Raw genomic sequence first — 15,119 nt, 5'->3', positions numbered from 1 at the left:
TGTGTTATATTTGCCAGGGTTGTTAGTCATGTGTCTTAGTGCTCAGACATCCTGTCCAGGCTCTGTCAGGAAACAATGACTTGTCAGCTACATTTGGCACAAGGATTACAGTGAGAACAGGCAGTTGTTGCGCGTGTACAGTAAAATGTAAGCAAACCATTCCTGAAATGCCCGTCGCTTGACACAAAGCGATTTCATTTGTGATCAATTTAGATTCACAGGTTTCAGGACATGCTCCCTATAATTCCCCACACAGTCAAAGAACTGAGTCGCTGGAGGCTTTACTGATTGAATAAAACACATAAGAAGGCTGTTTTTTACTGCATTATTACATATATATGTCATCATAAGTTGTTGTTTAAGGTGCTTTTGGATGGAGGGAGTCTCCTGAAGTCTACCTGGAGCATTAAAGGTAAAGGTACCAGTTATGTAAAACTGAGCACGTGTTATTACTTTCTTATTAGGGAGATATTTAAAGCACTTAATGGTACATCGTGTTTTATTTCCCAGGGATTTTACGAGCGCAAATAGCAACAATTACAACACACACTGCAAACGAGCCCAAGCACATTACACCTCATAAGCACGTCTGATGTCTGCATTCTGAGGAGTTTTTCCTGAAAGACATGCGCCATGACGTTATTTCCTCTGCTTGGCAGCGGATCGCTCTGCAATCAGCGTCAGCGACTGTTAGAATGTCGCAAAACTGAAAGAGACGTCCACAGAGGACTCAGCGTCTGGCACCTACAGTAGCGAGTGGCCGTCGTGAATAAATACACTGTACGCGCCTAAAAACAGAAAGCTTATTATGTTATAGAAAACACACACACACACACACACACACACACACACACACACACACACACCCTGTCTCCCCCCTCCGCCCCCACCGTACCCTCACTGCTTTTGGAGACAGTGTGGGGGACCCAGATGTTACCTCACGCTGGCCAATGGTGAGCAGAGAGGGGCTGGATTGGTGTGGACCCACGATGCTCCTGCCTTTTAAACACGCTCCTGACTCCAAGTCCGCAGCTCAACTCGCACGAGAAAGAGCAGCGACGAGGCTCCGCTCGAGCAGCAGCAGCAGCATCCCTCGCAGCTGGGAGCCCGACGTGGTCCCACAGCCGTGCCTGGAGGCCGTCGGACGTCGCTTACGTCCCTGCGCTAGAAGAACTGCAACCGCAGCTGTGGCCTGATGCTGGAATTAAGGAAGGTGCTGCTCCTGTCGACCCTCCTGGCTCTGGGCCGAGGTGAGTGAACACATGACTCCTCTGCTTCGCTGAGCAGATTTTATACAACTGAAATTTTAAAATTCAGGAAAAAGACCCAGGTCTAGGTTTGTAATTGACACATGATCGACCTATGATCCCGCATGGCTGCCTTTGTCTCTTACCCCTTGGACCACCCCAGCACTGTAGCCCCTGACCTCTAATGGTGTCAGGAAGTTTCCTCATCAGCCTAATCTCCGTGAGTGAGAGTTAAGAGTGGGAGGTCAGGCACAGGGAGACCTCTGTGCTCGTCTCCCTGCGGTGCAGTCTAATCAAGGAACAGGCTCTGCTGATGACACGACGAGCAGCGCTGCGTCTGCTGCCGCGGCGTCAACGGTGCTCCACTGACCTTATTATCAGATAATGAGCTCCCAGTCACAGTTATTCCACCCCACTCACCCTTGGCATCCTTTAAACGCTGTAACTCTTTCACTGACTGACACCAGCAGCAGCCCTTTTTCCACAGCCATCATTCTGGACTGACTTCCAGCTGCTGCAAACGAGCGTGCGTACGTCTTGTTTCCACATCTGGGTCGAACTTAAGTGATGAATTTATCGTCAGATTAAAAGTTTGAGCCTGATTCCTTCCTAATTCCTGAGTGGACTCTGTGCTGCCACTGCTCGCCCTCTAACACAGTGCCAGCAGTCGCTAATGGCATAAACTCAGTCACCCTGGAAACTGGAACCTATAATAACATAATAAAGTGTCCCACTTTCCCACCTGCTTTGGATGTGGGAAGACCAAAAAAAAGACAGAGAGCAGGTGAAATGATTTTACAGGCGGCACTCGTTTCTGATGTCGCCCCCTCCCCAGCATTCAGTCTAACAGCCCACCTTTCCCCCTTCAAAATCTCTCTCACTCGCCCTAATTATTTACTCCTTTTCCATATAGTATATAATAATGTAACATAATTCTACCTTTCAGCTGCAGTAACCTGGTGAAAACAATTAGATGCGTTCGCTACAGATCTTTTTCTCTTCTCTCCGGTGAATTATGTTCTAGCTGGTGAATGTGAGCAGACGAAGGATTGTGAGTCAGATGTCGACTTCTCCAGATGCTGCCCACTGTCTGCTCCAAACACAAAGCTGTCTGGCCAGCTGACTTTAATGACCCTGGCCGGGATTACAGTGGATCAAAGAAAAAGGCGCAAATTCGCATTAATGACAACCTTTCCCGTCCTTTTATGCTCTCTGTATATTTATGAATACAAGCACATGAGCGTGTGCCAGGACGTTATTTATTGCAGAACTAATCAGCTGCCTTCAACTGAGCTATTTCCAGGTTCTGGCTCAGTACCTGTGCACAGGTGCAGATGTTCGGGAGGGAGGGCTTCCAAATATTTTAAAGCAGATATTACCCACAAAAAGACACAAATCGTGTGGTTGAGCTGCATCGTTCCTTAATGTCAGGGACAGAAAAATACTGATTTCTAAATGAACTCCAGATGTTTTAGGGATCAGACTTGAATCTTGGGGCGCAGAGCGAGCGAGAGAGAGAGAGAAAAGGACCCATGAAGAGAAAGAACAGACTCGGCTGAAACCGCACACACCTCGGTGCAGAACCTAAGCCAAACACATAAACAGCTTCCATATGACATGGCAAACAGATTATCACATACACAAGCCCACACACACGCACGCACACACACACACACACACACACACACACACACACACACACACACACACACACACACACACACACACACACACACACACACACACACACACACACTGCTATCCGTAGGTTCACAGGTTGAATACTTCTGATGAATCTTAGGCCTCCAGTGGGGATGAACCTGACCTCATGCACTAGGTTACATAACTTGGTGACTTTCCTATAAACAGGCTTCAGGCCTTCTATTCTGCCAACATACATCTGGCTCAGTGCGGTGGTTGCAACCTTTTAGAAGTCCTGCATTTTACTCCCTCTTCCCTACGCTGGCAGGTTTTTATCCAAGTATGAAAACTTCCCCTCAGAATATTAACCCGAGAGCGGCGGTCTGTTGCAAAGGGCTCTGGTGATTATTATTAGAAGATTTGCGGCAGCGTAGCGTCGCTGCAGCGACATTGTTAAATCCAAGGCGAGCCCTCTAAAATAAGCCTCGCTGTTGTCAGAGCAGACTGCGTGAGGGGAACGGCGACGGGGACGAGTGGGTGCAGAAGCATCCAGTTGCTATGGCTGTGATGTATTCTGGTGGTGCGGCTGTATGTGGAGACGCTGAGCAGGCTGCGGATGCGCCGTGGCTTTGTCTGGGACGCGCTCACAGCTCAGCTCTTGTGACCGCGTCCGTGCGCTGTGAGGGTCACAGTGAGGCAGGTTTATGGCAGGCTCTGATTAAGCACAACTGGCTGAGAGCTACTTGTGTGTTATATTACTTACAATAGTTCAGCTTATTCTCATGTCATGTTCAAGCCAGCTGGATAAACGGCTTTCTTTATGTAACCAGTAACCAAATACAAGTGTCCAGAGCTCACATGTTGGACCTAACGATGCTCTAAGTGCCTAATTTACCAAGAATGCCCCTTTTATACAATTAAACATCCACATGCTTCAATCAAGTGCTTTTACTACCTCAAAATCATTATTGTCTTTAAATGAGACATTTTCTAATTAGATGTTCCACACTATTTTTCTTGTTAACAGGAAACACCATCACCTTGTTAAAGGTTGCGTCATCGACTACTGAACTTTGACTCATGACTTCCATCCCCTGCTTCGTGTGGCTCCTGTATTTGTACCTTTGTGCTAATTGAGGGATGCTGCCGTTCACATCTGGTTTAAATCCAATCCCTCGTTTCTCTCCAAACCAAACCCAGCCAGCGCTGTGTCTAACTGGGGTTTTAGCACTTCACAGGAAATCACAAGTCGTAACGTTGCTCTGTTTGGATTGAAAAACAGCTGTGACTCGCTTCTCAATGAGGTAAATTCACTCACATACCAGCTACATTAAGCAGTGCTGCCATAAAACCTTTGGCTTTTTAAATTCATAAATGTTAACGGGCCACTGAAAAGCATAGTGCTTTCACTTTAACTTGCTTAATTTGCTATTTGTATCTTGAAATGATAATTAGGAGTCAGACGACTATGAACGTGTTGGTGTGTTACGTAACAGGTGTGCTCCATGATGCTTGGGTGCTAAATAATTCAGGTAAAGTGAACGACCTAAAATTAAATAAATTGTGTTTACAACCGACTGCCAGTTTACACAGGCAAACTGTATGAGTGTAAAAACCTAAGTAACAATAATTCATATCAGCACAGACACTGTGGAAATCTGGATGCTATCACCTGAAGCTGCAGCTGAAGCTGCAGGAACAGACACATCTGCTCAGCAGGTCAGTGTGAAGCAGTTGCTTCTTTTCACAAAGAAGAAGCTGATTTGGAAACAAATCTGTTAGTTTTAAAGTGAGGGGCAACAACCAGGAGGCCCAGACTGGTGTCTGCTCTGCCGTACAACCTGCTATACAATACTGGACATCTTTACACAGTAGATCATTGTTCTGTCCAGTTAGCAGGCGTCTTTTGCTAAATCTATCAGAAGGCTTGAAAAGAAATATGCTGGCATGACAATAAAGACTTGAAGTGAGCCATAAAAGCAGCAGGGACTGGGATCGATGCAGGCCTCCGCACTGGGAGGCACAGCTCATAAACTCAGCACTGTCACACACACACACACACACACACACACACACACACACACACACACACACACACACACACATACACACACACACACGCACACACACACACACACACACACATGCATGCTGCTCCATGACATTTCTTTTTTTTCCACGCAGCCCAAGTGAAACTCGGGAACGAAATGTCAAGCAAACAAATGACATCTTCAAAAACATAAAAACTTTGCGCTGGAAAATGAATCATTATAGTTCAAAGCCCGAGAGGAATCGTGTCCCTGTGCTTGTTTAATGGATTTACAAGTCAAATTTACACTGACCACCAGAAGAAGATCTCATAAGTCTAATAAGTCAACACATCATGACGAGACAGTGACTCTGATTCCGACATGTGCTGTTTGTGTAAACATCAGAACGCGTGCGCCGTGTGAGAGCTCACTGGAATGAAGGCACAGCTCTCCAGGCTGGTTAACATGACTCCGCATACACCGAGTTGACGCTGCTGGAGTTTGATTGCATCCAGTGACGGCTGCTGGTGGAGGAGGACAGGCAGAGCGGGGGGCGGATGATTAGCCCGAAAGATGAAAAGACGAGCGACAGGCAGCGAGGAGCGAGTGATGGACGCAGAGGATGTGGCGTAAATAGAATTTGCCCTCATGTTTCTCTCAAATGCGGCTTTGCTTCGCAGGCTCTGTGAGGAGCAGGAGCCAACCAGACAGGAGCAGGAGAGGGACCCTCAACACGTTCGCCGATGCACAAACAGCAGGTACCAGGCAGACTCCCACAGACACAGAGAGTCTGTGTGGAGGAGGACAGACCAGATTCATTATGATCAGACGGTGGAGACAGTCAAGCACGTTATGCTCACAGGGTTTAGTCCTAATCTCCCCCAAAAACCTCTGACTGTCTCATTTTTTATATATAGTTGATATATTGGATGTTTGGCAACCTTTTTATTTCCAAGTTTGAAACTCTCCTAACCATCAGAATGAAAGGAAAAGGGCACACATAGCTTTGAAACATTAAAAGACCTTGTCTGGTTGAGACGCTGCAGAGAACAAAGGCCCTGCGTTTTTACGCCAGTGACAAATGAATGTTCCATCAGAACGCCGCTGACGTGCTCCTTCCAAATTTAATTACTCATGTTTTCCTAGAGCAACCGTTCAAGAGTCAGAATGTGGAGCAGACTGAGAACAATCTAGACAATGTGCCTCTTCATCAGGCCAGAGGTTTGGAAAGTACCAGACAATGTGAAATCAGCTTCACGAAGACGTAGCAGACCCCCTTTAACGCTTCCAACCGGTTCCTGCTGGTTTCTGACCTTCTAACCTTTCCTTCCTCGCCTCCTCGCCTCCTCGCCTCCTCGCCTCCTCACCTCCTCGCCTCCTCGCCTCCTCACCTCCTCGCCTCCTCGCCTCCTCGCCTCCTCCCCCCGGTGACTGCAGGAGTGACGGAGTGGACGTCCTGGTTCAACATCGACCATCCTGGAGGAAATGGGGACTACGAGCGGCTGGAAGCCATCCGTTTCTACTACAGGGAGCGAGTGTGCGAGCGGCCCACGGCCATGGAGGCTCGCACCACGGACTGGGTGGCAGCCGCCGACACGGGGGAGGTGGTCCACTCCAGCCTGGAGAAGGGCTTCTGGTGCGTCAACAGGGAGCAGCCCCTCGGCCGCATCTGCTCCAACTACCACGTCCGCTTCCAGTGCCCCCCAGGTAGGCGCCGCCTCACCCCCCCCACCACAAACCAGAGTCCAATCCACCCGGCCAGCTTTAACGGTCTCTTCGGCTATTTGTGTCCCCAGTACAGAGCTACTGGTCTGACTGGAGCGAGTGGGGTCCCTGTTCGACCACAGCCTGCAACGACGTCGGCGTGCAGGTCCGCCAGAGGAAATGTGTGAGCACCCAGCCCATGCCTCTGCTGCTGGTGCCAGCGTGCCAGGGCCACCAGTCAGAGAGGAGGGAGTGCTCCACCCCCATGTGCATCGGTGAGAACCGTTAGCAGCGCAGGCTCGAGCTCCCACGACAGCAGCGATATAACAGAGCCATAGTCTGTGGAGCCAGTCGTTTCAATGACACGGCCGCTTACACAAAACAACATGGAAATGGTGAAGCAGTGGAGTCAGCAAGCGCTTCACAGTTTCCACCAGCCGGTAAACGGCTCACTGCTCCCTACGTGAGTCCCTGACCTCGAAGCGAAGGAATAGAGAGGTGTAACTGTTAGGTTCACGCATGTAGTGTGCACTGACGACTCTCCAGCTTACACCGCCTCTCTGTGTGCTCAGCCAAGTGGGGTCCGTGGGCCGAGTGGGGGGGGTGCTCGGCGACCTGCGGCGGAGGCCGCAGGATCAGGAGGAGGACGTGCGTGAGGACCTCGCTGAGCGTGCAGTGCGCCGGGCGGCACGTTGAGGTGCAGAAGTGCGGGAAGAGTCCGTGTCCAGGTACAGAAACGTGGCTTCCTCCTGGTTTGTCACGAGGCCGGTCGGCTGCATTCACGCCCCTTGTCTTCAACAGCCAAATGTCAGCTGGCGTGCAGCGAGGGGGAACCCAGTCCGGACTGCAGCCGCTGTGCGTGTGAGGGCCACGTGCTGCACGGGGAGGTCCAAAGTGTGACGGGGGTCCCTGTGGGGGGGGCCTCGGTGGCGCTGGCCAACCGGCCCCAGGTGGTCCTGACCCGCTCCGACGCCACGGGGCGGTTCCGGCTCCCTGGCGTCTGCTCCTCCAGCTCCAGCTTGATCTTGGTCAGGAAGGAGAGGTTCTCCCCCGTGACCGCATCCAGCTCCAGCAACAGCACAGGGAGGTCCTGGGTCCGGGCCGTGCTCAAATCAGCCGGTGAGTACACGGAAGAAAAAGAGTCAATTTGATAAGTGATGACTTTCATTCCTATCGCTCCTAGGCTGCAGAAAACAGGAAATTGACAAAACAACAATATAAACAGACCGACCGGTTGTAAGTCACAGTCTGGAGCGCCTTCTCACTCGCATGGAAATCAGATAAAAACAGACCCGGGCTGCTTTTGAAACATAAATCACCAGTCAATATGTGTCATTTAGGCTCAGAGAGCAGAGAGAATGAAGTGTAATGTTGAGCTCCGGTTCGCGGGGCCCCAGCGGCACCGTTCACAGCCACAGGGTCAGCTGTTCAGGGCTCATTCTTCCCGCTTTGCACAGAAAAGCCGTACGTCGTCAAGCACCCCGAGGACAAAGTGCGCTACGAAGGGGGGCGGGTGCTGCTGTGCTGCAAGGCGACAGGATCCCCCACGCCTGATAAATACTACTGGTGAGATGCTCGTCACCACCCAGGCCCAGTAAAATAATTAGATGACTTTCAAGGAACAAAAACATCCTTCTTTTCTTATGTCCCTATTTGTCCACTTTCCATTCATGTCAAGGTACCACAATGGGACTCTGCTGGACAGGAAGGCGTACAAGTACGAGGAGGACCTAGTGCTGCGTGACCTGAAGATGGAGCAGTCAGGGGAGTACTACTGCAAAACCAGCAGCCCCGCAGGCAGCATCAAGTCCTCTCCAGCCCTCCTCACTGTGATAGGTAGGTGGAAGGAGCCGCTCCTCCACGGCACCGCATCAGAGGGTCAACAGGAAATGTCTCATACATTAAAATACAGTAATGTAACACAGACAGGCTGAAAGCGACAAAAGTGGAAAGTCTGGATACTGGCTGTTGTTGGAGGAGTGTGTTCTTCTTACGCTGACACTGGTCGAGGCTCAGGCATTTTAACAGGGATTCTTTATTGTGTGAGATGACTCTGGACTCTGTAAAACACTTCCTCTCAAACACCCAGTGTGGACGTGAAACCCGGGACTGTCAATAAATCCACCGTCTCCTTTTCGCCGTGAGTGTCAGACAGGCATTTGTTTCCACATCCGCGTGGGTGAGCTGCACATTGCTCGTATTCTCCAGGTGCTTGTTAGTTGAGTCGCAGATTAACAAACAGGTTTTTTTTTGTTTTTTTTTTCTCACATGGAAGACTGGTAAAGCAATTTATCTCAGGCTGCAGACAAATCCCCGCACTCCACAAGTCATTACGGCGGGAGACTGTGTGCAGAGCAACACCTGCTGCTCCGAGCGGGGCAAACATGCCAACACTTCAGCGGTTTCCTCGCACGTTTGACATTATGCAGATGCTTAATTTGATCTGCCTTGAAATAATAAACCTCAGTTCATGGGGCCGTCTCACAGTTACACGTTTTTTAATTTAAAACCTCAAAGCTCGGTATGAACATCACAAACGCAGTAATAACATTTCATATGCATCCTTCTGCTCCGTGTGTTATTAGCTTACAGCACGTGGGAGGTGGGGAGCTTTAAAAGGTTATTTGACCATAAGCTCAACCATGATATCATGCACATTAATTATTCTGCCAATGTCTGGCGGAACAATCCGTCTTTCTTCGCAACTCTCATCTGGATTGGTAGTAAATAGGCGTTCTCTTTTCAAGTTCATGCGTAATTACGCTTTCATGCCCGTTTTACCGTCCAAATTGGCCAATCACAGCTGCTGCATTGTGTATCTGTAGGATACTGTGTGTGTGTGTGTGCGTGTGTTTTCGTGTAAAAAGAGTAAAATATAAAAAGCGCTTATTTCTTTTTTCATCCTACTCCATTCAAGCATCAGTATACAATAACTAATCATTAAGGACACTTCGCACATTTATATGCTGTAAATGTGTGTGTGTGTGTGTGTGTGTGTGTGTGTGTGTGTGTGTGTGTGTGTGTGTGTGTGTGTGTGTGTGTGTGTAGATCAACACTAGTTTCATCTAATGTATTTTATTTTACAGCCAAGGGAACACCGGCATGTAACTCCACCCCTGAGATGCACCTCATCCGGCTGCCAGTTGACTGTGTCCAAACTGGCACCGACTCCAGGTTCTACAACGCTGGTCACTGCCCCCACAACCTATGTGCTGGCTCCTTAGACTACGACCTGCGCTGCCGAGATGGGGGCGGGTTCTGCTGTGGAGTTCAGAGCATGGAAAGCCGAATCATTGACTGTGGGAGCTACAGCCTTCCCATCCGGGCCGTGACCCAGTGCGGCTGTCAGAAATGTGTGCATCCCAACGTGCTCGTTCGCGGCAGGGTGGTGACGGCCGACAATAACGAGCCTCTGCGCTTTGGACACATCTATATTGGGAAGGAGAGAGTGGGCACGACTGGATACCAAGGCGGCTTCACTTTAAACGTCACTCCGGATACGCAGAGACTAGTGGTGAATTTTGTCGACCCGTCTGAGAAGTTTCTCGACACTCCCAAGGTGTTCGTCTTAGACAAGAAGGGTGGGTCCATTTACTATGACGTGAAAGTGATGAGGAAGCAGACACCAATCAGCATCAATTCAGGGGAGACTAACTCTATCAGCCTGGGAGAAATTAAAGGGGAGGACCCCATTGGTCAGCTGGTCATTCCTCCCAACTCATTCCATAAGGACAATGGAGAAATCTACGAGGGGACGGTACGAGCTAGCGTCACATTCATCGACCCAAGGAACATAACCACGGCAGCGGCAGCGCCGGGCGACCTCAACTTTGTCAACGATGAAGGCGACATGCTGCCTCTGAGGACCTATGGCATGTTTTCAGTGGACTTCCGGGATGAGACCAACAAGGAGGTGCTCGGAGCTGGAGCAGTCCAGGTCCACCTTGACACGCAGCATGTCAAAATGCAGGAGCACATTCCCAAAATGAAGCTGTGGTCGTTAAATCCAGACACGGGGGTCTGGGAGGAAGAGAGTGACTTCTCCTACACCACCAGCACTGGCAGCGGGAGGAGCAAACGGGAGGAACGCACCTTCCTCATAGGAAACATGGAGATCAGAGAGCGCAGGCTTTTCAATCTGGACGTGCCTGAAAACAGACGGTGCTATGTCAAAGTGCGGGCGTACATGAGCGACAAGTTCCTTCCTAGCGAGCAGCTGGAGGGTGTCGTGATCAGCCTAATCAACCTGGAACCCAAGCCCGGTTATTCCTCCAATCCCAGAGCATGGGGTCGCTTTGACAGCGTCATCACCGGACCCAATGGGGCCTGTTTACCAGCTTTTTGTGACGCCCAGAGGCCCGATGCTTACACTGCTTACGTCACTGCAATGATGGGTGGGGAAGAGCTTGAGGCAGCTCCTTCCTCCCCTAAGATGAATCCAAACATAATTGGAGTGTCTCAGCCGTATCTTGATAAAATAGACTACCAGAGATCAGACCACGAGGATCCAGCTCTGAAGAAAACAGCCTTCAGAATTAACCTGGCAAAACCCAACCAGAACAATCTTGACGAGACCAACGGGCCAATTTATCCATATCAGAATTTAATCGGTTGTGAGAATGCCCCAGTTGATGCAAACCATTTCAGATTCTTCAGGGTGGAAAAGGATAAATATGAATATAACGTTGTCCCCTTTGAGGAGAGCGACTTGACGACCTGGACAGGAGACTACCTCTCCTGGTGGCCAAATCCCCAAGAATTCAGAGCATGCTATATTAAGGTCAAGGTTCAAGGACCAAAGGAAGTTATGGTTCGGTCAAGGAATCTGGGAGGAACGCATCGGGAGACGAAGGGCAAACTTTACGGCATCAGGGACATCCGCAGCACCAGGGACATGCGGGAAGCCAACACCTCTGCAGCCTGCGTGGAGTTCAAATGCAGCGGCATGTTGTTCGATCAAGCGCAGGTGGACCGATCGCTCATATCTATCCTTCCACAGGCGAACTGCCGGAGGATCAGCATCAACAACCTCCTACAAGAATACCTTACTAAACATCCCCCGGTCGCTCAAAACAACGATTCCCACGCGTTCAACATGCTAGCCCCAGTCGATCCACTGGGACACAACTATGGCATCTACACAGTCACAGACCAGAATCCCCGGGTGGCCAAGGAGATTGCCATCGGACGCTGCTTCGATGGCACCTCGGACGGCTTCTCCAGGGAAATGAAGTCCGACTCTGGCGTGGCGTTGACTTTCAGCTGTCCAGAGAGGAAGATCACCAGGGAGAGCCTCTTCCAGCGCCTGCAAACCAACCCAGGGCAAACACTCTCTCAAATGGCCAGGGACATGAGGGAGTCCGAGGGTCTGCAAGTGCAGAGGTCGTCCACTCGGCTGATGGCTTATCCGTCAGAGCAGCAAGGCAGGACCCAGAGTCGCAGAGTGGCTTCTTTAACCAGGAGGAGAGTGTCCATGCGCGCACAGCAACCCCAGTAGATGTAAGTGAGATCTGGTGCGTGTTTGCACTGCTAAATATCATCAGAATGATTCATATTTCCTTTTCATTTCTAGGTTCTGTCAAGACTGATGCAGTGGTTTCATGCCAAGAAAGTAAACTTTCTCTTTTTCTTGAATTTTGAGAATCACAACAGTGATTAGGCAAAGTGGGACTGGAAATAATTATTAGTGTTAAACTTACTTGAAGGGTTTGGGTTTTTTCCTTCACTCCTGAAAGTCACCTATAATTTGATGCAACACAGTGGCTGGTATTTATTTAATTGGCTTTAAATGAATAGACTAAACTGACAGGTGGAGAATGTAACTTTTGTAGATTTAGTCAGTGACATGTGGATGTTTTTGCTCACGTCAGCCCCCAAACACTTCATAATTCGACAAACTTGTGTCTAAGCTCCAAACGGAGAGCCAATGAATGCTCCATTGTCTACAGCAGACACCGAGCTCCACTTCTCCAAAGTGGGAAAAGTCAAAAACGGCAGCGTGGTGTTTTCGTGCCACCCAGCGAACAGAGGATGCTTTCAGTCATGCTCTCTAATGTGTTTCACCAGCGTGCCACATTTCCAGCTGTGGTTCAGCCAAACATCCTTCCACACCTCCTGAAAGTGTGCAAGGCCAAGTTGTTTGCCAACGCAAGCACGGCTCTCGCTGGTAGCAGGAACTCAAATATGTAGATAATTGGTTGCATGCTATGACATAATTTCCCGCTGCCCCCTGCACATTGTGAATTAGCACATCAGCAAAAAATATCCCTGAATATGCAGCATTTCATTTACTGGGAGTCATTAACAGGTAGTTTGGGGTAATATGTTGAAGTGCAATAACAATGTAGTTTAATTTAACTTTAGACTTCTCAAACAATAGCATGAGACAAAACATTGCAAGCTACTGGTAATTTACCAGTTAAATCGTTCTCTGAACTCATCTAATAATCTCTTTACGCGCCGCTCTTTACTGCCGCCGCAGTAATGTCTTTCAGAATCTTCCGACATCCAGCTTGTTAGTGGGAGGTAAAACTCTCAGCAGACTCTTCTCTTCATTAGCAAAATACCCATTTATTTACATGACACACTACAAAAAGTGACAGTACTGTATGTGTAGCAATACGTCTACAGCTTAGTAGATATTCTGAGGTAAACAAGTATAACGTCTCTTAATTGTTTATAATTAGGTAAAACTTTATGATGAAAGCTTGAACCTTATCCACACAGTGGTCTCTGGCAGACCCACCATGGAAGCCCTTCAAGATGAACTAATCCAGAGGCCAACAAGAAGCGACAGAGGAGGAACCAGGAGAGGCAGACAAATAAACATAAGCCTGCTGTTAATTAGAGAAATAAATTACATATTCTCCTGAGAACTATTAATACAGTCACACCTGACGTTCCCAAACAGCCAAACAAGGTGCCAGGAAACAGAGGATGAAGTTAGGTAATCAACAACACAGTGGGCCCAGGAGGACGAGGCTCACACTGTACGGCTTCCACCAGTAGGATTTATTTCTAGTGTGCAATAGTTGGCGAGGCTTAAAAGGAGCCGTTTTCCATTGTGTACTGGCCAACACACTTCAAAAAACATTATAAATGGGGAAAATATAGAATGATGGCTTTTGGTACTTCCAGTATTATCACAGACCTCTGTAATCACAGGTCTGTGGGCCAACCGTGACAGAACCGTTCAAATCTCCAGAAGAAAACAAATGCTTCCCCGCAGCAGACATAGCATCCACCCTGCATGACAGATAAGGATTGAATCCAGGTGTTGGAGGAGATAAGTCCTTTAAAATAGGGCGGCGCATGAGGTCAGCTGTGGAGCCCAACAGCTGTAGAGCAACTGCAGGAAATGTTAGAGCGAAGACATCAAGAGAAAGAGCAGCGAGATTATCGAGTGAAATATTTAATCATCTTGGGGTAAAGGGAAAGAAGAAAGGAAAATATTAGTGGTCTTTGGCCCCACAATCCATTACTTACAGAACCAGGGGCTCTGAAAGTGGTTGCACATGGAAGAATGCAGTTTTCCCAACACAAATGCTTTGACAGCAGAATTGGTTTATTCATGAGGAGACGTTATTGGGGGACTTTGAGCGACAAGGTAACAATAATAGCTTGAGTAAACCGTAATGTCTGTGCGAGTAAGCTGTTCGTTTGTCTTTGGGGGAACTTCAAAGGAGATTCGAGAACCTCTGCACCGCTTGGTTTAATGACTTAAGAAAAAGTTTCCAAAGTCTTTTGGGTCTGAGTCTAACAGATAAAACACATAGTAAAGATTCATTTTTAATGGAAAGAAAATGTTTACCTACCGTGGCTCTGTGGGAATGTCAGTAGGGTTTTATTTTTACATGGAGCTATTAAACATTACCCTCTCAAATATGGCTTTATACAGTAGAGCCTTCTAAGCCCTTTAAAGGGATATTTCACATAGCAACATGTAGTTTACACGCCGCACGCCTCTGTCAGGGCCTGGTATTCTCATGGCAAAAGATGAGGATGTCACAACAACACATACAGGCAGCATGCTGGCATCAGACTTGAGTTATGCTTGAAAGGAAGCCAATTTTCAGCCGGCCATCACCAGAACCTTTACGGTAATGACTGAATGAAACTTTTATAGTTCTCATTATCTCTACCTATAACACAACTAGGTTTCCTCTTCTGTAAAGATCAGCTGGTCTCAGGGAGATCATAATTTATTCTGGATGTCGTCCTTGAACCTCTAGACAACTTTGTGGAATACAAAGACAGATGCTGTATCTGTGTGCCAGATATCACCCTGAGCTACTAAAATCACAAACAAACTCTTTATAGTCGTCTGTAAGCGCTTACGTATTGCATGGTAATGCTGTTCTCTGATTTAAGTTTTTATGTGTAAATTGTGTATTGTTTGAAGTCCACTACAATTGTACGAACAAGAATCTGTAAATAAATGATTTTGTGTAAATGTTGTTTCATCTTCTTTTTAGAGTTTCCTATTACATATTAATAA

General features: G+C 48.3%; 1 protein-coding gene across 2 annotated transcripts; it reads left to right on the top strand.

The window, feature by feature from the left end:
- The first annotated feature begins 942 nt into the window (after nucleotides 1–942).
- cilp2 (cartilage intermediate layer protein 2) lies at nucleotides 943–15,074 on the top strand. 2 transcript variants are annotated; one of them, XM_055507866.1, is made up of 11 exons: nucleotides 943–1,250; nucleotides 5,599–5,676; nucleotides 6,356–6,625; nucleotides 6,715–6,897; nucleotides 7,195–7,350; nucleotides 7,424–7,741; nucleotides 8,080–8,188; nucleotides 8,301–8,458; nucleotides 9,709–12,121; nucleotides 12,195–12,233; nucleotides 13,349–15,074. In XM_055507866.1, the coding sequence occupies exons 1-9, from the start codon at nucleotides 1,196–1,198 to the stop codon at nucleotides 12,117–12,119; spliced, it is 3,738 nt and encodes a 1,245-aa protein (XP_055363841.1). In that variant the 5' UTR covers nucleotides 943–1,195; the 3' UTR covers nucleotides 12,120–12,121; nucleotides 12,195–12,233; nucleotides 13,349–15,074. The 2 variants fall into 2 exon arrangements, with proteins under 2 accessions (XP_055363841.1, XP_029003854.1); XM_029148021.2 differs by having other exon boundaries at nucleotides 12,195–15,074.
- Nucleotides 15,075–15,119: the final 45 nt, after the last annotated feature.

The sequence above is a fragment of the Betta splendens genome, chromosome 4, assembly GCF_900634795.4.
Source record: "Betta splendens chromosome 4, fBetSpl5.4, whole genome shotgun sequence".
Taxonomy (NCBI): Eukaryota; Metazoa; Chordata; class Actinopteri; order Anabantiformes; family Osphronemidae; genus Betta; species Betta splendens.
Note: the sequence above shows the minus strand (reverse complement) of the source record. Positions and strands in the feature narration are given on the sequence as shown.